At 34.0% G+C, this 27,172-nt stretch overlaps 1 protein-coding gene across 1 annotated transcript in view; it reads left to right on the top strand.

Moving 5' to 3' along the window:
- The window catches only part of MTREX (Mtr4 exosome RNA helicase), a 114,759-nt gene that overhangs the window by 7,858 nt on the left and 79,729 nt on the right, over positions 1–27,172 (top strand). Inside the window, exons 2-14 of the mRNA XM_032404412.1 lie at positions 2,831–2,968; positions 4,297–4,363; positions 8,090–8,152; positions 9,288–9,400; positions 14,982–15,156; positions 16,502–16,592; positions 18,244–18,368; positions 19,457–19,555; positions 20,192–20,294; positions 21,707–21,838; positions 23,430–23,509; positions 25,071–25,181; positions 26,794–26,895. Of these exons, the coding sequence (XP_032260303.1) occupies positions 2,831–2,968; positions 4,297–4,363; positions 8,090–8,152; positions 9,288–9,400; positions 14,982–15,156; positions 16,502–16,592; positions 18,244–18,368; positions 19,457–19,555; positions 20,192–20,294; positions 21,707–21,838; positions 23,430–23,509; positions 25,071–25,181; positions 26,794–26,895 (1,399 nt within the window). The remainder of the gene's footprint in view (positions 1–2,830; positions 2,969–4,296; positions 4,364–8,089; positions 8,153–9,287; positions 9,401–14,981; positions 15,157–16,501; positions 16,593–18,243; positions 18,369–19,456; positions 19,556–20,191; positions 20,295–21,706; positions 21,839–23,429; positions 23,510–25,070; positions 25,182–26,793; positions 26,896–27,172) is intronic.

Below are 27,172 nucleotides of genomic sequence, written 5' to 3'. Positions count from 1 at the left end.
AAATATGGGACAAGAGTAAACACCTTTCCAACTAAATTGGTAGTAATAGGATTTACAAATTTCAGGTTTTGCTAAGCGTCAAAGAAGGAGCTTTGTTATGGAAAGATTGTTAAAGCATACAGATCGTTACTATTTGTTACTCTTTTAAAAAAAAACTTTTTAAGTAAAACATAAGAAGAGAAATATAAAAGTCCATAAGCTGAATTTTCATAAAATGAACATACTGATGTAACCCTCATTTGAGACAAAAAATAGAATATTTCAGACATCCTTCTTTTCCCCCCAAAAAGTGACTATCCTGATAACATATTAGTTTTTTTCTGTTTGTGAATATTATGTAAATGGAATCATTCAGAATATATACCTTTGTGTCTGACTTTGGCTTAGCATTGTTCATGAAATTCATGATGGTAGCTATCTCAAGTTGAATGCAGAAAGAGATGCAGACTCCAGATGCATTCTCTTAAGACAGACATTAAAGAGATTTGTAAAAATATAAAACAATGCCACTCTTCTCATTTTGAAAATACTTTTTATCAAGTGTTATTTATGTTAATATTATGGTTTTGTTATTGCTATTTTAAAATGAAATAAGTAAAGAGGGGTGCCTGGGTGGCTCAGTTGGTTAGCGTCTGCCTTCGCCTCAGGTCATGATCCCAGGGTCCTGGGATCGAGCCCTACATCGGGCTCCCTGCTCAGCGGGAAGCCTGCTTCTCCCTCTCCCACTCCCACTCCCCCTGCTTGTGTTCCCTCTCTCGCTGTGTCTTTCTTCTGTCAAATAAATAAATAAAATCTTTAAAAAAAAAAAAAAATGAAATAAGTAAATATTTAAAAAATTCTCCATTTTATTATACCCGTAGGTATAACTACATAAACAAAATACTTTGAAATCCTCCATCATTTTTAAGACTTGTAAAGAATTCAGAATTCAAAAATTTGAGAGCCACTGATTCAGTGTAGTCTAATTTATTTTCCCTGTGAGTAATTATTTTGAGCTTATTTTCATATGCTTATTGGCCATTTGGATATCCTCTTTTGTAAAATGCCTGTTCAAGTCTTTATTATCATTTATTTATTTATTTTTAAATTTGTAATCTCCACCCCCTGTATTTTATTTAGATATATGGCTTTTGTCAGTTATATGTGGTTCAGATGTCGTCTACTCTTTGTGTTGCCCCTTTACTCTCTTAATGATATCTTTTGATTAACAAAAATTCTTAGTTTTTTTTTTTATTTAAAGATTTTATTTATTTATTTATCAGAGAGAGAGAGAGAGAGAGAGCACAAGCAGGGGGGAGCGGCAGGCAGAGGGAGAAGCAGGCTCCCTCCTGAGCAGGGAGCCCGATGCGGGACTTGATCCCAGGACCCTGAGATCATGACCTGAGCCGAAGGCAGAGGCTTAACCAACTGAGCCACCCAGGCGTCCCCCAAAATTCTTAGTTTTAATGCACTCCAATTTATCAGACTTAATTTTTTGTTAATAATTCTATGTCCTATTTAGTAAAACATGAAAATACTCTTGTTTTATCTTCTAGAGGCTTTGTTGTTTCACCTTTCATAATTAGATCTAAAATCCACATGTAATTGTTTAATGTAACAAGCATGTAGGTCAGATTGAATTCCTGTCTGGATATCTAGTCCACTAATACCATTCATTGTCACTACTTTTGACCAATGAATCCACAAAGAAAAAATTTTCTCTTTAATAGTAATATCATGGGACAAGCAAAAGCATTGAATTTTTATTGAAGTTGCTCATGTAAATAAACGTTTAACATTGTTTTAATTTATAATTTTTAAAAGTATGATGTTAATTATGTTAATGTGAGCTGTAGAATATTTTTAAAGCAAAATTTACAAGAAAATAATGAAATGTCAAGAGTACTGTTCAGTTTTTTTAAATTTTATTTTATTATGTTATGTTAGTCACCATTCATTACATCATTAGTTTTTGATATAGTGTTTCATGATTCATTGTTTGCATATAACACCCAGTGCTCCATTCAGTTCGTGCCCTCCTTACTACCCATCACCGGGCTAACCCATCCCCCCACCCCCTCCCCTCTAAAACCCTCAGTTTGTTTCTCAGAGTCCATAGTCTCTCATGGTTCATCTCCCCCTCCAATTTCCCCCCCTTCATTTTTCCCTTCCTACTATCTTCTTTTTTTTTTTTTTTTAACATATAATGTATTATTTGTTTCAGAGGTACAGGTCTGTGATTCATCAGTCTTACACAATTCACAGCGCTCACCATAGCACATACCCTCCCCAATGTCTGTCACCCAGCCACCCCATCCCTCTCACCCCCCGCCACTCCAGCAAACCTCAGTTTGTTTCCTGAGATTAAGAATTCCTCGTATCAGTGAGATCATATGATACTTGTCTTTCTCTGATTGACTTGTTTCGCTTAGCATAATACCCTCTAGTTCCATCCACGTCGTTGCAAATGGCAAGATTTCGTGTGGGTTTTTTTTTTTTTGATGGCTGCATAATATTCCATTGTATATATATACCACCTCTTCTTTATCCTTTCATCTGTTGATGGACATCTTGGCTCTTTCCATAGTTTGGCTATTGTGGACATTGCTGCTATAAACATTGGGGTGCATGTACCTCTTTGGATCACTATATTTGTATCTTTGGGGTAAATACCCAGTAGTACTGTTCAGTTTTATTAGGGTATTCTGGGCTTTAGCTAGTTTTGATTTGTAACATCTGCTTGCATGACTTTCTATAAATGGCATCTATTATACATGGAATAATAATTTATAAAATCACTGGAAGGAAGAACTAATACTGCAGAATTGATTTTAAACCATTTATGTTTCAGGAAACGTTTTGATGGTAAATTGCAATCAGAGTCAACTAATATTGGAAAATCCAAGAGAGATGCAGATTTTGAGGGCACAGATGAACCCATTTTTGGAAAGAAGCCTAGGGTGGAAGAATCAGTAACTGAAGATTTAAGGTACTATTTCCATTGTTATAAATGTTAGTAACTCTTAAATTAGATGGTTGCATGAAATCTGGAAAATTACTTATATGTTGCTACTTTATAAAAAGTATTTGTTGAATTGAAGAAATGAAGAAAAATATTTTTTAGTTATATTCATACAAAAATATAGAATATCTGTCTAAGTTTGGGGAAATGGAAGAGAATATAGAAAAGATTTATCTTTTACTATTTTAGAACCCAACTTTGAGAAAGAATCCTGAAGCCTGATTTTTTTTTTAAAGAAAAATACGCCCACATTTCTTTTATTTGTTAATCTCCCAAGAAGAGGATCACTGAGAGTAGAATAAATGGAAAGAATAAAACAGACCCAATGGAAAGTATAAGTGAGAAGGAATATTAAGAGGAATATTAAGAGGAATTCTTATAGAGTGGCTATGAATCTCAAGACTGCTATCAGTGAGGGAGACCCATGGATATCTGTGACTGAAATAGCTGGTATTTCTCTTCTAGAAGAGAAATAGAATTTGATACCACTTACTTAGGTTGACCCGTTTGTTATTGCGGTGATGAATCTTCACAGCTTTGCTTCTCTCTTCTTCTTATGCCATATTTTGGCTTGGCACTACCATGAAGAATTTACTCTTTCTGTGAATTTTTTAAACCAGTTAGCTGTTGTAGCTAGCAAATAGCTACTATTAATGGTGGTAGATGTGTCACTGAAATATTTCAGATGCACGGTTTTCCAAAGCTAGTGGAATAGGTTACAATATAATATTGGCAATTTAAAATCATTGTTGCTTATTGTAGTAACCCTTGGGTTTTGTCCAAAGTGTGATTTTTCTTCAGTTTATCCACAGTCCTGTCCTTTTCAGAGTCTAAACAGAACCTAGATAAGAACTTAGGATTTTGAAGAGAATAGGGAACACTTCTATAAATTATAGCAACGTCTTTATTAAGCTAGTTTATTTTGTACTCTCTATCATGTAATGGTTTTTATAACCAGCTTCATGTTTTGAAGTAGTGACAATGCTTTGGAGGGGTGCTTTTTTTTTTTTTTTTTTAATAGTTACGGGGAACTAAGCTGGTACAGTTCTTTAAATAATCCACTTGGCATCTGTACTCTATTTGTAAATATAGATGTTAACTGATTATTTTGAATTCTCAGCATAGATTTGAGTAATTGGAAAAATTTTTTGAATATTAATAGCAAATTTTTTCCAATTTTAATACTGATAATTGGGCAGTGTCATTTTCCTTAACAGTGCAGACTGGAGGCTTATTATCTAATTATAGAAAAATAATTTATTTTAACGTAACTTCAATAATTTTTTTTTTTTAAGTTTGGCAGACTTGATGCCCAGAGTCAAGGTACAATCTGTTGAAACTGTCGAAGGGTGTACACATGAGGTAAGCACAAAGAATATATAGAAAGTTGGTGTTATCATTGGGAGTTTGCTTTTGGCTGTCTGGTATGATCATTAGCAAGCAGTTTAGTCTTAGGGACTTTGGAAACAATATTAGTTCCTATGGGGTATATAGTCCAGTGGAAGGAGCTGGGGCTTTGTATTCTAAACTGAACTCAGATCTTGACACAGCATTTTATCTAACTACAGTCTTAGATTAATTTCTTAACCTTTTTGACATTGTTTTTTTAATTTTTAAATTTGGAATAATGTGATTTACCTCATGGGGCGGTTGTGAAGATTATAGAAGAAAATTAGCATAAGGGACCTGGCACAGAGTAGATGTTCGGTACTCCTGAAGTCAAGTAACAGTGCCATTTTACAGGTCACATGCTTTTTCATTTCCTCATCTTGTTAAATGATATGTTGCCATTTCATTATTCGCCAGAAGGTGGTAGTCTCTGATAGCTTTAGTAACCCTTTAGAAGTAAGAATTTATAAACATTAAGGACATGAGGGAACTGTAACACAGTTACTAAGCCTTCTGTCTTTACAATATGACCTTAGAAGTTATTATTGCAAGAAATTGGTAAGTCTTATTAAAAGTCTTTATTGAGTGAGCAAAATAATTCCAAATTGAGAAAAATGGCTTTTGATAGGCATTTAGAATAGACATTAGAACCTTGTTTTTAAAATACCTGTTCTTGGGGTGCCTGGGTGGCTCAGCATCTGCCTTTGGCTTGGGTCATGATCCCAGGGATCTGGAATTAAGCCCCACGTCAGGCTCCCTGCTCAGCGGGGAGTATGCTTCTCCCTCTCCCTCTGCCTCTCTCCCCAGCTTGTACTCTCTCTCAAATAAATAAATAAAAACTTAAAAAAAAATTAAAAAAGTAAAATACCTGTTCTTCTGCACTTGTTTTCATAAGTTCTTTTATGTTCCTTTAGAATAGCACTTAACTTGGCATTTGTAATACCCATTTGATCATTCATTCAGTACTTAATGTTAGACCCTATTCAAAGCTCTGGTCTTAAAAAGATAGCAAGGGGGCACAAAGTTTGCTCTTTAGAGGTCAAAAGTTCTTTCTTTCCTTCACAATTCTCTGCAATCCCTCCTCTGTCACTTCTCACTTTTTGCAGCTAACTTTACCTTTTACTTCCTTTAGAGGCTTGAGGGTATCAAGTTGGAGTGTCCTCTGTTTATAACCTCCTTCGCCATGCCTATCTACACCTGTCACATCCACTCAAAGGAAAAGGCAATGCTAAGGAGGCTTGTTTTGCCAGTGTTCTTGGTTGTAACTTATCTTGCTTTCACAAAGACTTAAGATCATTCCATTTTCCCTTGACTATTTCTAGCATCGAATCTCTTCTCTATTTGCCCTTTCCTATCAGCATATGAATATTCAGAAGCTTCTTTTATTCTGGGTTGCTTTACAGCCACTATGTTGTTGTGGGTTTTTTTTCCCCCATTTTGTAGTTTTTAATTCAGTATATATCTTTTGAATGTTGGGAACATTGTATTATTCACTGAGTATAAAGAGATAAAAGAGATGTGGTCCCTTTTCAGAATTACTTTTGACTGCTCTGCTAGGAAAATCCCTGCTAGACTTTCTAACTTGCCATTCATTTTTAAATATACTGCAATTAGATTTCTTCTCCATTTCTTCCAAACTGCTGTGGCAAAAATCACCAGTGACTATGTGGTAGGTTTATTTGACTCTTGATCGTTTTGCTGGTTTTCTATTTTTCTGACTCCTTAGTGTCTGTCCTGTCATATGTTTGTCTTACCCAGACTGTTTTCAGAAAATAAAAACAAAAACTCTTCGATTCTCGTACATGTGAAAACACAATCTATTGTTCTTTCTTCTGTTAAATCTTAGAGAAGTTAAAATCTTAATTGCTCCCCACTGATGTTCTTTGTTCATGTCATAGAAAGTACCAGGAGAGATGTGAGAGGGTCACTCAGCTCATCAGATACAGCACTATAAGTTGATCATATTTGATGGGAATCATACCATGATCTGGGGTCTAGGCTACAGATTTCTAGATCTAGAAATTTGATTTTGTCAGTTTACCAAGGGTTGTGCTTTGTTGGATAGACTCACTTTGATCATATTCGTAAGAGATGGAGGTATACAAAAGCATGACATTTCCTGAAATTTAGGGTAAGTAGCTGTCTAACAAACTACCTGGGAATCGGAAACTATTTAGAAGTTTCTTAGAATCCTAATAAAGGGGAAATATAGGATTAAGGGAAAGACTAATGAAAACTATTCTGTCCCCTGGAAGTATTCATTCATTAGTAAAAACACTTGGTAATTTACTCTTTCTTAATGTGTGCAGGATAAAATACCAAATTCTAACTCTTGCCTCCCCTTTATGATTCCATTTAGAATGTCACATTTCTTCTAACACATTCATTATACTGGGTATTATTCGTTAGGTTTCATAATTTACTAAATTTCACTTTTCTTAATTATAATCAGGGTCTACTTAGTCCTTTTTTTTTTTTTAAAGATTTTATTTGTTTATTTGACAGAGACACAGTGAGAGAGAGAACACAAGCAGGGGGAGTGGGGGAGGGAGAAGCACGCCCCCCGCCGAGCAGGGAGCCCGATATGGGGCTCAATCCCAGCACCCTGGGACCATGACCTGAGCTGAAGGCAGACGCTTATCAACTGAGCCACCCAGGCGCCCCCTACTTATTAGTCTTTTTTGAAATACTACCCACATACTGTGATTATAATGTGATTATAATGTGATTATATGTATATTTATATATGTGGGTGATTGTAAAATCACACAGTGATTTTGAACTGCACAGGTCAACTTAAAAGTAGGTAGTTTTTTATAAATACAGTACTATAAATGTGTTTTTCTCTTCCTTAGGATTTTCTTAATTATAGTCTTTTTTCTAGCTTAGTTTATCTTAAGAATATAGTATATATATAAAATATGTATTAACTATGTCATCAGTAAGGCTTCTGGTTAACCGTAGGCTACTAATAGGTAAATTTTGGGGGAATCAAAAGTTACACATGGATTTTCGACTGTGCAGAGAGGGGCTGGGGGAAGTTGTTGCCCCAAATCCTGTCTTGTTCAAGGGTCAGCTATAATCAAGTTGGAAATTTACCCACAATCTCTTAGTATTTCTAAGATGGGTAATTTCATGTAATACTTGCTTATTGAAGTATTGTTCCTATAAATTATTTCTAATCTTTGTGTGTACTTTATTTTGCCCCTCTGGATTTATATACTAAATGGTTTAATTCTTGGGAATTTAAATAAATTATGAACTGCTCTCCGGATCTTAATTTTCACTGGAGGAAAATAAATTTTCTGTTTTAGGAAATAGTATTTTATTCTGCATAGTTTTCTTTCATATAGGAACATCCTTTTTATGTCCATTCAGCTTTTTTGAGCTTTCATTAGTATCAGGCTGTGGAAAATACAAAGATAGCTAGGATAGGTCCTAGACCTTAATAAACACAATTTCTTCAGGAAGATAAACTTAAAAGGTTTTAATTACATTACCGTTAGATAAAGACAGGTAGAGGTTTTTTGATTATTCTAGCTTTAGTACTTGTTCTTAAAGGAAATTATTTAATTTTACAGTGTCTAAGACTGTATCGAACACTATCCCTTCTATTTTTCAAACTGTCATTAATTATGGAGTGTTGAATGTATCAGTTCTCCAAATAGTAAGTTGGTGTTTTTTTTTTTTTAACATCAGGTTGCCCTTCCTGCAGATGAAGATTATTTACCACTTAAACCTCGAGTTGGAAAAGCTGCAAAGGTCTGTATGTTAGACAATACAGTTTGTACAGTTCTGTGTCTCTTTTCTAAAAATCTTAAAGATAAACTCTTTTATTTATTTTTTTTAAAGTTTTTTTGTTTATTTATTTGACAGAGACATAGCGAGAGAGGGAACACAAGCAGGGGGAGCAGGAGAGGGAGAAGCAGGCTTCTTGCCGAGCAGGGAGTCCGATGCGGGGCTCGAACCCAGGACCCCGGGATCATGACCTGAGACAAAGGCATACACTTAATGACTGAGCCACCCAGGAGCCCCTTAGATAAACTCTTTCAAATGAGATTTTTATACTTCCCAGTGTATATAAACCAAGAAGAAGCCACCTGAAGTCAAGTATAATAAGAAGCAAATCAGTAAATAGCCATGATAAAAAAAAAAGCATCGTGTGAGGAGATTTTTAAAAATGAAAGTAATGATTTTCCACCTTTTTAAAGAATCAAATGAAAATTATCAGCCTTTGTCTAGGAAAAAAGCATGTGTACAATAAGTTATACATACAGTTTTGGGAGTTTAACAAACTTCTAATGAAACTTAAACTCTAATGCTTGTATTAAATGGATTTTGAAGTTCTGAAAGAACTGAAATGATTAATAGAAATTTTCCAAATCATATTTTCTTTAAATGAAGAAGGTAGAATGGTGGAGTAAGTATGAAATCTTTAAAGTCTAGTAGATGTGTATTATTCTGCCTCTGCTGAGTGAACTTAAGTGAGGGACTTTGCTTTTCAGAGCTTCAGAGTTCCCATCTGTGAAAGGAAGGAATACCTATTTTAGGGGTTGTTGTGAAGGTTAGTAATAATAATATATGGAAAATGTGTTGCACAGTGCCTACCACAAAACATGTTGTTGATAAATGGTAATGTTACTGTATTGTAACTAATATAATGTGTGTATTAGCAAAGTTAATTGAAAGATTATAGACAGCAGAACTAACTTCTTTGCTGTTTAGTTAAAGGTGTTTTTTTACTCTTCCTAATTTTCTCTATTGGGTGGTATATTTCCTAAATAGAGTCATAAAGAAATGCTCCCAGAATGCTTCTGGGGGTAGCATCTCTTGATTTTAAGTGTGTTCTGATATGGTATGATAATTTTCATGCAGATATATTATTTTCTTTTTATAGGAATACCCGTTCATTCTTGATGCTTTTCAAAGAGAAGCCATTCAGTGTGTTGATAATAATCAGTCTGTTTTAGTATCTGCACATACATCAGCAGGAAAAACTGTATGCGCTGAGTGAGTAGCTTTTCTATTTAAAGGAAATTTTAGGTCTGTTAATACTTGCTTTATATATGTAGGTGTTCCTTTGTTGGCTTACAATCTTACATCCTCTTGTTGGAGTGGCACTTTTATTATTATGTAATGTTGTTCTTTATCTCTTATTATAGTCTTTGTTTTAAGGTCTATTTTATCTGATAGAAGTATAGTTTCCCCAGCTTTCTTTTGGTTTCCATTTGCTTGGAATATCTTTTTCCATTCCTTCACTTTCAGTCTGTGTGTGTCCTTACCATCTGAAGTGAGTCTCTTTAGGTAGCATGTAGTTGAGTGTGTTTTTTAATCCATTCAGCCACTCTGTCTTTTTATTGGAGAATATAGTCTGTCTACATTTAAAGTAATTACTAATAGGTATATACCTATTGCCATTTTGTTAATTGTTTTCTGGATGTCTTATGCTCCTCTGTCCCATTCTTTCCTTGTTCTCCTTCTGCTTTTTAAATGAAATTTTTTAAAACAACTGTTTCTTATTTCACCCTTTAAAAGTTTAAGTTTTTCTGTTTGATTTCTGTAAATAAAGACACTTTTCCTTTTTTCTTTTTAATTTAAATACTTTTAATGTCTTTCCTTATTGCACTAGTTAGAACATGCAGTACAATGTTGAGTAGAAGTGATGAGAGAGGACATCTTTGCCATGTTCCTGATACCAAGTCTTTCATCAGCATGCTGTTATCTGTAGGTGTTTCATAGATGCCTTTTATCAACTTGAAGACATTCCCTTCCTTCTATTCCAAGTTTGCATGTAGTTGTGTATGTGTGTATATATATGCATACAGAATATTTAGCTATTGTATTTTGTCAAATGCTTTTTTTGTTACTATGATGAAGACATTAATTTTCAAATAATAAACCACCCTAAGATAAACCCTGCAAGGTTGTGATATATAAAACCCTATTAATAAACCACAATATTGTGATTGATAAGAAATACATATTTGGTCATCAGAATGACCAGATATATATTTCATGTATTTATTTGGTCTTCATCCATGGTTCCTGAGTCACGGTTCCTAAAACCCTTGGAATTTCATGTAATAAGAGCAATAAAGGTGTCTTTTGTTAGGTTAATGATGTCACTTTTGGATGTAGCCAGGAGAACCACCTGTGTGATAAAAGGGTTGGAACTTTTAGTTCCACCAACCCTCTCGCCTGACCTCTAGGGAGGATAGATGGAAGAGGCCTAGGGGTTGAATCAACCAATGGCCAATGACTTAGTCATGACTATGTAGTGAAGCTTCCATAAAAACCCAAAAGGCCTCAGGTTGGTGAGCTTCCAGGTTGGGGAACATGTGCAGATGTTCCTGGAACAGATGTTCCGGAAGACTGTGCACCTGGATAGGAAGGGCATGGGAGCTCTTTGTCTTTTCCCCATATATTTCTTCATCTGGTTGTTGATTTATAGCCTTTAATATACTGATAAATGTTAAGTGTTTCCTGAGTTTGGTGAGCCACTCTAGCAAAATGCTCTATACCAAGAAGGAAGTTGTTGGAACCTTTGATCTGAAGCCAGTTGGTCAGAAGCACAGGTAACTGGCCTGGGGCTTGCTACTGGCATCTGAAGTTGGGGCTGGAGGGCAGTCTTTGAGAAACTGAGCCCTTAAGTTGTATAATCTGATGCTATCTCTGGGGAGTATCAGAATTTAATTGAATTCTCAAGACACCCTGCTAGTAAGAATTGCTTGGTGTGTGAGTAGGGGAGACCCCCATGTTTCAGTGGGATCTAGGAACCCCAAAAAAGTTCCTGTTGGTAGATATATTATTGGATTAGATCTTCTAAAAATGTGTTAAGAATTTTTGCATCTATGTTCATGAAGGGTATTGGGCTATAGTTTTACTGTAATGTCTTTTTCTGGTTTTGGTATCAGTGTAATGTTCTCTATATTTTACTGATTAGTTTGCTAAAGGTCTACCAGTCATACTGATCTTCTCAAAGAACAAGATTTTGGTTTTACTGATTTTTCTGTTCAGTTTTCTTATTTTCTATTTTATGATTTAGATTTGGATTTGGGGGATTCATTTGCTCTTCCTTTTTCTAGTTTTTTAGGGAGGAAAGGTGAAGACACTGATTTGAGACCTTTCTTTTACTAATACAGGCATTTAGTGGTATAAATTTTTGTTTAATATTGCTGTAGCTGCAACATAGATTTTGTTATGTTTGATTTGGTATATTTGGGAAATGCTTTTGATATGTTTTCGAAATAATTTGATATGTTTTGATATGTTATTTGATTCTGAAGAAACTCCTTTACAGTTTATGGTAGTACAAATCTCCTGATGAAAATTCTTTCAACTTTGCATGTCTAAAATACCTTTTATTTTGTCTTCATTTTTGAAAGATAGTTGCACTTAATATAGAATTCTAATTCTCTTAAGAGTACCTTTTGACTTGTATAGTTTATGACGAAATCCCCTATCATCCTTACCTTGTTCCTCTGCAGATACTTTAAGGCTACTTCAAGATTTTATCTTTATCGGTGGTTTTAAGCAGTTTGTTTATGATGAGCCTTGGTGTAGTTTTTTTCATGTTTCTTGTGCTTTGGGTTTGTTTTTCATTGCTCCCTATGGCACCTCTTCTTTGAGGACTCTAATTAGGATTATATTAGGCCACTTATAGTTGTCTCATGATTCACTGATAGTATGTTCCATTTTTGTGTGTTTAATTTTGGGCCTTTTCTAATGCTGTATCTTTGATTTCATTAATTGTCTATTATGTCATTTAATCCATTCATTGCATTTTCATCTCATACCATAGTTTTCCTTGGTAGAAGTTCATTTGTGTGTGTGGTTTTTATCTTTTATTTCCCATGCCTCTACTTTCTACTTAACTTTCTTCTAGCTTCTTTGTTTTTTTTTTGTTTGTTTGTTTTGGGGTTTTGTTTTGTTTTTTTTGAGATTTTCTTAATTTGAGAGCGAGAGCGCACCAGCGTGGGAGAAGGAGAGAGAGGCAGACTCCCCACCAATCGGAGCCTGATGTGGGGCTTGATCCCAGGACCCTGAGATGATGACCTGAGCCAAAGTCAGATGCTTAACCAACTGAGCTGCTCAGGCGTCCCTCTTCTAGTTTCCTGAACGTATGGATTACTGTTACAAACTGTTTAAATTCCTTATTGCTGCTTTTTTCATCTGGGTTACTTCTTCATCTGTTTTGATTGACTTCTCCCTTTATTATAGGTCAGTATTTTCCTGCTTCTTTGCATATTGCTTTGATGGGATGTTTGGCTATCTTTAATCTCATCACTCTTTTGAAGCAGTTTGATTATGATGTGACTTTACATAGTTCTTCTCATGTTTCTTGTGCTTGAGTTTGTTGGGCTTCTCAGATTTGTGTGTTTATTATAGTTTTTTTTTATCACATTTGGGATATTTCCAGCTATTTTTTTTTTTTTAAGATTTTATTTATTTATTTGACAGAGAGAGACACAGCGAGAGAAGGAACACAAGCAGGGGGAGTGGGAGAGAGAGAAGCAGGCTTCCCGCTGAGCAGGGAGTCTGATGTGCGGGCTCAATCCCAGGACCCTGGGATCATGACCTGAGCCAAAGGCAGACGCTTAACGACTGAGCCACCCAGGCGCCCCACTTTCAGCTATTTTTTATTTGAAACATAAATTATATGTTTATAATTCCTTCTAGTTTGTTGGGGACTTCACTTGTATCATGCCACTTTAGTTTGTCTCACAGCCCACTTATACTCTATTTCTTATCATTTTATTTTTTGGAGTTGATTCTTTTTCACTTCGGACAGCTTTTCTTGATAGGTCCTCAAGTTTATTCATCTTTTTTCTGCAATGTCTAATCTGATTTTATTTTTATCAAGTGTATTTCAAATCAGACATTGCATTTTTCTTTTTTTTTTTTTTTTAAAGATTTTATTTATTTGACAGAGACACAGCGAGAGAGGGAACACAAGCAGGGGGAGTGAGAGAGGGAGAAGCAGGCTTCCCGCCGAGCAGGGAGCCCGATGTAGGGCTCGATCCCAGGATCCTGGGATCATGACCTGAGCCAAAGGCAGACGCTTAACGATTGAGCCACCCAGGCGCCCCAGACATTGCATTTTTCATCTCTAAAACTTTGATTTGGTCTTTGAATGTTTCCCAGTATTTAATGTTTTCTTGCTGCTTTGAAGACTTTCTGTTTGTCTTTTTTATTCAGAGTTTGATGGTGTCTCTAGGTGTGATTCTGTAGATTAATATTTTTTAAAACAAATTTAGGAAGTTTTCATTGTTATTTTTTCAGATACTTTTTTCTCACTTTGGAACTTCCGCTGGGACACTTGAGGTTCTCTATTTTTTTCTTCTGTATCTTTCCTTAGATTTGATCATTTTTGTTGATCTGTCCTCATATTTACCGACACTGTTCTGTCATCTCAAATCTGCTCTTGAGCCCATCTAGTGAATTCTTCATTTTAGTTATACTTTTCATCTGTAGTGTTTTCATTTATTTATGTCATAGTTTCGGCCTCTCTGTTGCGATGGCCTGTTTGTTGAATAATTACCCTCTATTTCTTCTCATTCTTAGAACATGCCTTCCTTCCATTTTTTTGCACATTTCTAATAGCTGCATTCAAGTCTTTGTCTACTCAAAGTCCAACATCTGTACCCACTAAGAATTAGTTTCTCATGACTGCTTTTTTTCCTAAGTATGGATCATACTTCCCTGTTTCTTTTTGTATCTTCTAATTTTTTGTTCAGAAGTGGACAGTTTAGATAATATATTGTAGCATCTCTGTATCCTTTTCTGTTTCATATCTCTCTCTTAAACTATGTATTTGATCATGTTTGGATACTTTTAATTATTTGTTTATTTCACTATTTGGGGAATATGGTTATACAGCTGTGATGAATATTATTTTTATTTCCCCAAATAGGTTATGAGTCTGTTGTGGGCCAGAATTATATTTTAAACAAGGAGACTCTACTACAGTGCTAAGCTTAGTTATCATTTCATGGTCTTTATTTAAATACTTAATAGAATTTTCCTTAAAAAAACAAAACTATATTGCATTTTGTTAATAGCTATGGAAGAACTTTTCCAAAATTAGAACCCATCATAATTCCCTGGCAAGGAATGATTTGATAATTATTGCATGTGGGGAAAGAATACATATGGATGAACTTATTTTTGAAACTCAGAAGAACAAAACTTCATTTTCCAGTGTTTGCTAATTGTTTATATATGTGTAAACTGACAGGCAGAGGCTCTCAACTTTTGGAGGCCCATTTATAGAAAAAGTGTTTTACTTCCAAGAAATAGGGTAACCATTAGTAACTTACTGGTATTAGCAATTAAGTTACATTAATTCCAATAGACCACAGTTAAATATTCTTGTTTATTTAGACCACTGCACTTCATATTTATTATAATAATTATTACTTTAATAGTTTGTCATTAGTAAATAGAACAAGATGTTAATGTTCTGCTAAGTCCGTTTAAGATAATTAGGGGAAGTTGGGACATAATTTCTATATTAATAGAATTTTAAAATTTATGTACTTTAAAGAAAAGGTTTTGAATGCTTTATTCTTATTTGCTTTCACATTTTTAGGTATGCCATTGCATTGGCCTTAAGGGAAAAACAGCGTGTAATATTTACCAGCCCAATTAAGGCTCTGAGTAACCAGAAATACCGGGAAATGTATGAAGAATTTCAAGATGTTGGCTTGATGACTGGAGATGTTACTATTAATCCTACAGCATCTTGTCTTGTTATGACCACAGAGGTAATTTATATGGTGCCTCATCCAGTTTTTGCCTTTTAATTTTAATTTAATTAATGTATCTTCAATTAGAACATGTGATGCTTTATCAGTTGCTCTATATAGATAAAATGTAATACTTTATTTTTCTAGTAGATTTACTAGAAAAGGAAAAGTTCATCTTAAAAGGTTTTAGTAATTATATAAATTTAGTTGTAAATTATTGATCCTGTTACTTGTCATATGACATAGAATTTTTTCACCAAATATTTTTAAAGGCTTATTGTCAGTGACATGGAAATACATTGACAGTTTTGCATACAGTTTAATATAAGTAGTGGCTTTTCCTTTCATTTGATTTTTTATTTTTGCATTTTAGTTGATATAAATACACAAATAACTTTTTAAAAAATGTTCAGCTAAGTTAAGCTTCTTCCCATAGTCATAGTTAAGTTTTACTTAAAACTTACATACTTATGGGGCACCTGGGTGGCTCAGTCGGTTAAGCCCCTGCCTTCAGCTCAGGTCATGATCCCAGGGTCCTGGGATCGAGCCCCACATCGGGCTCCCTGCTCAGCGGGGAGCCTGCTTCTCCCTCTGCCTCTGCCTGCCTCTCTGCCTACTTGTTCTCTCTCTCTCTGTCAAATAAATAAATAAAATCTTTTAAAAAAAAAAAAAAAACCTTACATACTTATAATATCTTGTGTTTTGAACACAATTAGCCGTCTTGGCTATACCAAGTACTTTTATACATTCTTGAATTATATCCCTGCATTTTACATGGACATGGTACTGTAGAGAGCATAAATTAACTTCTGGCCTGCAGAGCTAGCCAAAAGCATTGCTCACTTTTCATTTAGGTGCCCAAAGTAAGTTTCCATTCCCAAAACTTTTTTCCATGTGTGGAAGATTTTCTTTAACTAAAAAATCAGGATACTGGTTGCCAGAGAGTATCCATGTTGTGAGATGAAGTAGAAAAAATTCAGTAAACAGTATAAAGTACCAAATGTTGAATAGGAGATAATTTTAAGTTACTCTCATATCCTAGATAGTGTGGATCTTGTATTGAGTGTTACATGTACAATGAAGTGGCTTCATACTTAAGATATATGCAGATGGGGTGATAATTCTCCCCATGAATTGCACCTGATTACTAACTGTTGAGAAGTCATTTATTTTGGTTTTATGAGAAAAGGAATATTATTTGATTTATGAGATATATTTAAGAGATATATTATTTGATTTATGAGATATATTTAAGAGTAACCTAAATTATTTTAATGTTTCCATTAAAGCATTTCCAAAATTCCTCGTCAAAAAGAACTTTTGTTGTGTCAAAATTTTGCTTAATTGTTTTATGTTTTTTTAGATTTTGAGAAGCATGCTGTACAGAGGTTCTGAAGTTATGCGAGAAGTAGCGTGGGTCATATTTGATGAAATTCATTACATGAGAGATTCAGGTATGTTCTGCTGTGTTGCTGAGATGTGTGCCATACATTTTCCTTAAGGGCATTAGGAATTTTGAGTAAGTAGTTGTTAAATTTTGCTTTCACTATTCATGTGGCTAGAGTTCTGGTAAACTAAATTGTGGGAAACTATATCATCTCATTTAACTGCAGCTTTTTAAATAGTAACTCTGGGTGAGAAAATGCAAATAAAGATTTTTATTTATTATTTGGAATAAAAAATAATAAAGATTTTTATTTATTATTTGGAAGAGAGAGAGAGAGCATGAGCGAGCAGGGTAGAGGGACAGAGGGAGAGGAGGAGCTAAGCAGGGAGCCTGATGCTGGGCTCGACCTGGGACCGGAGGTAATGACCTGAGCCCAAGGCAGACGGTTAACGAGCTGAGCCATCCAGGTACCCTAAAGCTAGTTTGCTTTTAATAGAGAACTTTCCAAAATAAGTATTAAATTTTTAAAGCTTTTAGCTTAGTAGTTAACTTGATTTTTATTAGTATTTTAGTTTTTAGAAACTCAGAAATGTAGGTTTATGGTAAAAAAATATATGAAATAGGGATTATGAAATACAAATGAGAAAAAAATAGCCTTTTACTTGAGCTGTTACACTACTGTAAGCAAAAGTAAGTACACTTGGAATTTTGAGTGGAACTGGGAAGACTAAAGTTAACATTTAAAAGTTAAATGTTTAACATGTACACACTTAAAACTCAGTGTTTATTTATTTTTTTATTTTTTTACTTTTTTAAAGATTTTATTTATTTGACACAGAGAAAGTGACAGAGAGGGAACACAAGCAGGGGGAGTGAGAGGCAGAAGCAGGCTTCCCGCCGAGCAGGGAGCCCGATGTGGGGCTCGATCCCAGGACCCTGGGATCATGACCTGAGCGGAAGGCAGATGCTTAACAACTGAGCCACCCAGGCGCCCCAAAACTCAGTTTTTATTTAAACTAAAGCACTGAGTTAACCTCTATTTATAGTGAAAGTAATAATAATTTATGAAATCATTTACCCTTTAAACATTTCACCCCTTTGGAATTCATAAAATTAAATTCTGACTGGAGCTGTTTTGGTTTTAAAATCAGGAATCCTGTATTGATTTTTTATTTTAGGGGGAAACTCTCCAATTGATTTTTCTAGTTTTTTCCATTTAAATAAAAACTGGCATAGTTTTGCTGCTCATCAAATCTATCTTTCATGTCTAGAGATCATGAGGGTAATTTGGCTGAAAGATGCTGTATGGTATAGTAATGGTGTGTCTTTAAATTTTGTTGCTGTAACTTTTTACAAGCCATTAACTTTTGTTTCTCAAAGTGAGTTGGAAATACTATTTACATTGTCATGGGACTCTTGTTTTGCTGTGTGAGAAGTATTCAGTCTGGAGCTGCTCTTTGCATGCTATTGTTTCAGAGTACATTAGTGGTTTAGTCTACTATCTATTGGATAAATTCATGGTAAGAATTAAAGTAGTTTTCATTGAGGGTCTATGGCTAAAAATATCTTTGTGTAAAGTGGTCTGCATTTCTAATTATTGAGCTTGAGAGATAATAATTTTAGATTACTTGTTAATAAAGTGACCCTGAATTCCAAGGGGTGTGTGTGTGTGTGTGTGTGTGTATATATATATATATATATTTTTTTTCCCCCCCCAGAGCGTGGTGTTGTATGGGAAGAAACTATTATTTTGCTTCCTGACAATGTCCACTATGTGTTTCTTTCGGCTACTATTCCAAATGCCCGACAGTTTGCTGAATGGATTTGCCATTTACATAAGCAGGTATTTTCTTTCTTTTTGATGTCTTCAATATTTAAAATATTATAAGTTGGCTTTACTATATTTTATACTTTGTTCTTGATGCCACCTAGAATTAAGAAGACATTTTAATGTGAAACTACTTCTCATATCAAGTGCAAGCTTATCAAAATCACCTGATTAGCTTTTTACAAGTGTGTATTTCTGAGCGCCATCTTAAAACCCAATATATCAACATCTCTGAGAGTAGGGGCTTGTAAGAGCTAACTTTTAAGAGCTCCTAAGTTGATCCTGATGATTTGCCAGGTTTGGAAACTACTGCATTTCCTCGTAGAATGAGGCCTTATAATAGAGAATTTCCTCTAAGACCTCAGTACCAGGAAAAAGCTGTACATCTCCTGAGCATGTGATTTGATTCTTCTTATGTTAACACAGTCAGCCTTTTTACCGACTGTGTTTCCCTTTTGTTTTTGTAGTCCAACTTTAGCAGCAGCATAGCACGTCATAACAAGCATTTGTTCATTTGTACTAAACTTATTCTTGGTTTTATTTTCCTGCCCTTATTTTTCCTTTATACTGGTATTCTTACAAACCGTTATCTGTTTATAAGCTCTCCGATGGCATTTTTGTAACATCTATGTTGCTTCTGTAGCATAGAAACCTATTTGATCTTCTGGAGGGGCTAGATCAACCTGCTGATTTAGTAAAGCTTTGAAAACCCTTTGTGGGGCAAAAAAATCCCATTTTACTTGAGGGAGCATTCTGTATTACCATACTACTGCTGTGTAGGAACAGGTATCTTCTTTAATTATGGCATCACAGTTCTAGGGTATGAATCCAAGATCACTGTTGAAACTCACATCATGTATTTGGCCCTGATTAGGGAATTGATAAAATTGAATAGATGGTAGTATAATTCGATAGACATAATTTTTCCACATTTTTCTCTTGCCTGGTTTTTAAAAATTTTTAAGTTTTTTCTGTTTTTGAAATGTTGAATTCAAAAGTGTATTTCCCCAAGGTCTTTTAGGTAGGTTAAATACACAGTATTATTTTGAAGAAATAAAATTGTGTTTAATTGTTTTTTTTTTCTTTTTCTTTTTTTTTTACAGCCTTGTCATGTAATTTACACAGATTATCGGCCCACTCCATTGCAGCACTACATTTTTCCAGCAGGGGGAGATGGCCTGCACCTTGTGGTTGATGAAAATGTAAGGGAGTAATTGTGATTATTTATTTTTTTTTTTTTATGTTATGTTAGTTACCATACAGTACTTCATTTGTTTTTGATGTAGTGTTCCATGGTTCATTATTTGCGTATAACACCCAGTGCTCATTGTAATACGTGCCCTCCTTAATAGCCATCACTGGGACTAACTGTGGTTCTTACCTTATAATGTCATCCTTAGTTGTTCATACCTATTTTTCCTGAAACTGAAGTAGAATGGTAGAAGTCCATTTTTTTTCTTAAGTAGTTTTATGGTCCAGAATTATTGGGCTTGTGTGTATTTTTATTTCAGAAATTATATTTAAGACTTGTGTTTTTCTTATGCATAAATTAAGATTTTTCTTCTTTCCCAGTTTTTTTTTTCCTTCTTCTTTCCTAGTGTTTTAAAATGCCTGAAGAATAGGTACTTGGGACATGTTTCAGATATCTTATGTTTTGCTTTTCCCAGTTTTAATATCTCTACCTTTTATTACCTATTATACACATTTTTTAACTATTTCAATGACCTTTGTAACAATTATTACATTATTTTTATTTTGAGGAAGCTTTGTTTTGAGGTATGAAAAATGTTTGGATTGTGGTTAAATATTAGGTTACATAGAAAAATATCTGATTCCAGGGTGACTTCAGAGAAGATAATTTTAATACTGCAATGCAAGTACTTCGAGATGCTGGTGATTTGGCAAAAGGAGATCAGAAGGGGCGGAAAGGAGGAACAAAAGGTAATGTGGAACTTTGTTCACTTTTCCCCTCAAGAAGCTGTATAAAGATCTAGATAATATAAGATAAAATTGGATAAATAAAGGTTTATTTCTTTTTCATATATGATATTGGTTGAGATATAATTCATGTACTATACAATTTATCCATTAAAGTATACAATTTAATGGTTATTACTATATTAACAGAATTATGCAACCATCACCACAATTTTTTTTGAGATATAATTCATATACCATAAAAATTACCATTTTAAGTGTATAATTCAATGTATTTTAGCGTATTCCACAAACTTGTGCAACTACTCTCTAATTCCAGAACATTTGCATCAACTCAAAAAGAAATCCTTTACCCACTAGCAGTTAGTCTTCATTTCTCCTAACCTCTTCCCCTGCCCCTCAGCCTTATACAATCACTAATCTACCTTCTGTCTCTATTTTCCTTCTCTGAATGTTTCATATAAATGGAATCATAATTTGTGTGGTCTTGAGCAACTGGCTTCTTTCACTTAGCGTGTTTTCAGGGTTCATCCATGTTAAAGCATGTGTCAGTACTTAATTCCTTTCATAATCAAATAATGTTCTATTAAATGAATGTATCACATTTATCCATTCATCAGTTATTGAACATTTGGGTTATTTCTCTTTTTTGATTCTTGTGAATAATGCTGTGGTGAATATTTGTATTCTGCCAGTTTTTATGTAAACATATGTTTTCTTTTCTCATTGAATGTATACCTAGCTTTGGAATTGCTGAGTCATGGTATTTCTATGTTTAAACTTTTGAATAACTGCCAGATTATTTTCCAAAGTGGCAGCTCCATTTTACATTCCCATCAGAAGGGTATGAAATCTCCATTTCCTCCACATCCTTGCCAATACTCACTGTAATCTGTCTCTTTGAATATAGTCATCCTAGTGGTATGAACCGGTATCTCAGTGTGGTTTTGATTTACAGTTTTCTCATGGCTAGTGATGTATCTTTTCATGTGCTTATTGGCTATTTGTGTATCTTATTGGGAGAAATACTTATTCAAATCTTTTCCCCATTTAAAAATGAAATTGTCTTTTTTTGTTGTTGTTGAGTTGTAAGAATTCTTCCTATACTCTGAATAGTAGACCCTTACCTACTTTTTCCCATTCTGTGGATAAAGGTTGTCTTTTCCCTTTATTGTTGGTGTCTATTGAAGTACCAGAGTTTTTAATTTTGATGAAATCCAGTTTATCTGATTTTTTTTTTACTTCTGTTGCTTGTGCTTTTGGTATCATACCTAAGCATACTTTGTCTAATAACAAATCATGGAGATTTATTCTTCTATAGTTTTTAAGAGTTTTATAGTTAAAGATTTTTATATTTAGGTCTATAATCCATTTTGAGTTAATTTTGGGGTATGGTTTATATATTGTTTTTGCAGGACCATCGAATGTGTTCAAGATTGTGAAGATGATTATGGAAAGAAATTTTCAACCTGTAATTATTTTCAGTTTCAGTAAAAAAGACTGTGAAGCCTATGCACTTCAGATGACCAAATTAGATTTTAACACAGGTACTATATAATTTCAATATAGTTTTAATGTTATATGAAAATAAATATAAATATATTTTTAGTAAGAATATTAATCTGTTGTGATTAATCTATTATGTATTGCTAGGATATGTAGTTCACATTACAGTTACAGTAATGTACTCATTACATTTGTAAAAGTTTTAGGACCTTGTTTTATCATTTCCTTTTCCTTTTGTTTTATTGGAAGGTATAAGTACATTGCTTTGTGTAAAATCCGAAGATCCCTACTGAAAAATATTAGGATTATACCCTCTTGTACTTCATTGCCATAAGCTCCTTTGTTACTGCCTTTATTACTGTGGCTCTCTGTGTGACGACTTAAGGCTAGGTTACTTGGTCAGATCACTTTCTCTATAGAAAGTACTATACTTCATTTTTCTAAAAATCCAAACCAGGAAGACCTGCCCTTTACCTAATTGTGGTATAACCTTTTAAATAAAGTAAGATAACTTGTATTAAATTAATAAATTTTTCCCACATATTATCTGTGAGTGTAACTCACTTAAAGTCACACAGCTAGATAGTAGCCTAGCCTATCCAAAAATTCGGCATACTTTATTTTTTTATTTTATTTTTTTTTTAATTCGGCATACTTTATTATATCCATTTATTATTCAGTTTATCCTTTTATGTATGTAATTCTGTATAATGAGAAGTAAATAATATCCTCAGTCATCCAAAATCAAATGTCAGTTGTATTGGTTTCATTATCAAGGCACAGAATTAAACCCATGCATTTTAGAGCTACTTTTTACTTATCCATGGGCAAAGTAAAAACAGATATTCCACATAAACTCCTAAAGTTAGTAATATTTTATTTTTTAATTGAGTGAATTGCTCTGCTTAGACATGTTTCCTTATAACTACCAGTGCTGCATGGGTCGCCTGGGTGGCTCAGTCGTTAAGCGTCTGCCTTCGGCTCAGGTCATGATTCCAGGGTCCTGGGATCGAGCCCCGCATCGGGCTCCCTGCTCGGCTGGGAGCCTGCTTCTCCCTCTCCCACTCCCCCTGCTTGCATTCCCTCTCTCGCTGTCTCTCTCTCTCTGTTAAGTAAATAAATAAAATCTTAAAAAAAAAAAAAAAGTTTAACTACCAGTGCTGCATTTGCTTAATGTTACAAGGTCATATATTGATTAATTGAACAAATATTTATTGACTACCTGTAATTTAATAGACGTTATACAAGAAGGCAGTATAATAGTTAAGAACATAGGCTTTGTTTGACATTGCTCCTCTAACAGTTAATAGCAGCCTCCATTATTTGCTATAAATCTCACTTTCCTCAATAATGGATAAAAATTATCCCTGTGATCTGTAATTGTTAGATGTACGGCACTTAGTATAGTTTTTGTTAATTTTATAAGATAATACTTTTATTCATGGATGAATTCTGTTAGATATGTTTTGAAAGGCAGTGAATTTTATTAAATAGTAATTTTTATCTATTTTGCCTTCTGTTTTAAATACTAACTCTACTGTTATTCTTTATAAACTTATATTCTTTGCAATCTGTGAAGCTTGGTATCATTGATTCACTTAGATATTTATGTACCCTTGAATTTTTTCTTAGATGAAGAAAAGAAGATGGTTGAAGAAGTATTCAGTAATGCCATTGACTGCTTGTCTGATGAAGATAAAAAACTCCCTCAGGTTTGTTTACTGTCACTAAGTAAAATGTGGATATTAAGTGTGATAGCATATTTTTACTTTGCATTTCTTGGTTTCGTTACTATATATTGCATTGTTTACACACTGCAATAAATATGTTGCATTGTACACTAAAATGATACCTTGATTTATTTTTTAAATTTCTGAAAAGGTGACAAGAGGAAAGATGTGCTGCCTAAGGGAATTCTTCTCTGAAAGCTAACATGGTCTGGAAATTACTGCTTCTGTTCCTAATACTACAAAATTATTAATTTTAAGTCACTAAATTTCTTTTTTCTTTTTTTTTTTTTTTCGAGAGAGTGTGTGTGAGCACGGGAGGGGCAGAGGGAGAGGGAGACAAAGAACCCCAAGCAGGCTCCACGCTCAGCACCTGACACAGGGTCCTGGGATCTAGTCCCATGTCAGGCTACCTGCTCAGTGGAGAATCTGCTTATCTCTCTCCCTCTGCCCTTTCCCCCTGCTTGTGCTCTCTCTCCCTCTCTCTCAAATAAATAAATAAAATCTTTGGAAAAAAGAAGTCAGACGCTCAACTGTCTGAACCACCCAGGCACCCCAAAGTCACTAAATTTAATTCATAAGTCTACCAAACAGAACACCTAATGAAAATCATGTGTTTAGTGAGGAATTTAATGTCTACTCTGCTTTTAATCCAGAGAATTTTTCCTTCGACTTTTGGAATTGCTTGGGGATTTCTAAAATATACTGATGACTGGGTACCACTCCCAGAGGTTCTGATTTAATTGGTCAGGTGTGTATTGTGGTCATTAGAATCTTTCAGAAGCTCTCCAGATGATTCTAATGTGCATCCAAACCTGAAAACTACTGTAGTGTGACCTAAGACATGAAAATTCTGTTTTGTGAAAAGGAAGTGGGAGGTTATACTCTGCTTACAAATGATTACTCTGATATATAAAGGATTTATGATAAAAATGCAACAGCATGTTTCTCAGTGTTTAAAATACTATTTAACTTGGAAGATTTTCTTGTAATTTTTCTTTCCAGCTGAATTATTAATATTTGAGGGCTAAGGCATGTCTTTATACATCTTTGTTATCCTAGCACAGTTCTAATAGTAGACATGTAATGGCATTTGATAATGTGTTAATGAGGATGAATTCCTTAGTAATTCATTTGTTTTTAGATGAAGTACATATTTATGTGAAGTATGCTTTATACTTATTTGTTTTTAGTTGGAGCTGGCTAGTATTAAGTTTATTTTGTGTAGATGCATACTTTGCCCTCATTTCTATTTGTATTTGGGGAGATGAAGTGATGCTGGAGAATTTGAATGAGGCAGCAGTGCATATATGAATTTTATTATTTAAAGTATATCATATTAAGGAAAGCTAGGACAGAATTATTTTGAGTTTTGAGTTTAATAATCTGTGGGAATATGGGTTTGGTTTTTGCTTTTATTCTGAAAAAGTTATAACATTTCTTTAAACAGCTTTTTATTGCCCATTTTTCTTAGTTTGGTTAGTTTAACATTTTCTCTTTCCCTTTTCTGTACATCACTGAAAAATAAACAGTATTTCAATCACAGGTTGAACATGTACTTCCTCTTTTGAAGCGAGGGATTGGTATTCACCATGGTGGTTTACTTCCTATTTTGAAAGAAACTATAGAAATTCTCTTTTCTGAAGGATTGATAAAGGTATGATTTTATTTATTATGCCTTAGAATTGTGTTGTATGAATAGTTTGAAAATTATTACTATTTTTTTTTTTTTAGGGAGGCTCCACACCCAACATGGGCTGTGAACTCATAACCCTGAGATTAAGAGGTGCATGTTTTATTGACTGAGCCAGCTAGGTGCCCCAACAAGTTGATTTTTATGTATCGTGTTATACTTCATACATTTTGGGCTGTAGGTAAAATATCATTGGGTTCCTTTCCTATAGTTAAAGTAAGAAATGGTAACACTATACAGTGTGAAATTTTGCAGAAGGTGCTGTTTAATTTTCAAAAGTGGAGTTGATTCTGAGTATAATCTGTATGCTGTCTGTATACAGATTAAAACGATTAGAGAAGAAAGGGGAATTGCCGGTAGTTATAAAAGAGCGTTTTTTAGGATGTGCTAATTTAAACCACAGAGAGTCTGATTTAATTTTAAAGCTTATGTTGATGTCAGTACCCAGAAATGGGGTATTAAAAATGGGAAACTACTTCAAAATGTAGTTATAAGCCTATATATGATTTACAAATGATTTTATGTTTAAAAATCAGGTTAGAATTTTAAAAATCAGGTATTTGTTATGAGAATCTGAGCACTAAATAGAATATTTAAAAGAAATTTACTCACTTTAAAGAACAAACTTGAGATACTTTAGATCAAGAATTGATCACTATTTCTACCTAGGTCCTGGTAAGGCCCTCTTGATGTTCCTTTATAGATTACTGTTGAGGCTCGTCTATGGCCATACCACCCTGAACGCGCCCGATCTCGTCAGATTACTGTTGAGGCTCATTTTAAAGAATCTTTTCTTAAAAATTTAAGTGATACTTGGTGGTGGTAAAAGTCAAATAGAACAATTGTAAATAAAGTAAAAAATGAAAGACCATCATTCCTCTTCACTTCTCAGGAATACCCACTAGCAAACATACAAATAATACTTATTTTGTAAACAAAAAATTATACTACCCATGTTATTATCCAATTTTGTCATATATGTAGCTTTTCATTCTTTTTAGTAGGTGAATAGCTTTCTATTGAGTTGATGAAATAAAAGATGTTTTTATCTTCTTTCCTACTCTTGAAAATTTAGATTAATAGTACTTCAGTGATTTTACTTTGTGTGCTTAAGCCAGTTTTTTGTGTGGTCGATTTCTTGTTGGTAAAGTCTTACAAGTGAACTTAGCCACTGATTCTGTTCTCCCCTCAGAGATCCTGAGGGTAGCTCTAAAACTGTTGCATCATCAGTCAAAAAGCCAGGAAATATGACTTTCTGTGTTTAGAAAAGTAATCTACAGCCTCATGCTTTGTACATTAGATCAGTAGTGTCCTCTTTAAGGTACCACCACTAGAATTTAAGAAAGACTATTTTTCCTGAATTAAAAAATTTCTGGGATGCAAGGGACATTAGATATTATTTAGTAATTTTATATGTCAATACTGAATTACATCTGGAACTAGCATGTTATCTTATTTTTGCAGTCTCATTAACAACTAATTTTAAAATTAATGTTTTGTTTATACTTAAAGTACAAAACTAGTTTTTCAGCTTAATAAAATACATGTTTAATCATATAATTATTTAATTATTTAGGCCTTATTTGCCACAGAGACTTTTGCTATGGGAATTAATATGCCAGCTAGAACTGTTTTATTTACGAATGCCCGGAAATTTGATGGGAAAGATTTCCGATGGGTAAGTAAAATAATTAATATAATTGGAATAATTTTTATCTTGTTTTACCTAACGTGATTTGGGCTTACATAATCTTTGAGATTTTCAATTCTAAATAGTAAAGAACTTGTACCTGAACCAATAAACAAGTTCATCAGGGTTTAATTTCAGATCCGTCATTTCTATCCATTAGGGTTTTTTGGTTTGGGTTTTGTTTTTGGAGGGGGGTTGGGTTTGGCTAACCCAAAAACAAAAATCTCCCTTGGTGAAAGAGTTTGATGATGAGGGTTAAGTGTGC

The sequence above is a fragment of the Phoca vitulina genome, unplaced genomic scaffold, assembly GCF_004348235.1.
Source record: "Phoca vitulina isolate PV1807 unplaced genomic scaffold, GSC_HSeal_1.0 scaffold6, whole genome shotgun sequence".
Classification (NCBI taxonomy): Eukaryota; Metazoa; Chordata; class Mammalia; order Carnivora; family Phocidae; genus Phoca; species Phoca vitulina.
The sequence above is the reverse complement of the archived record's forward strand: the minus strand, read 5'-3'. Positions and strand labels throughout refer to the sequence as shown.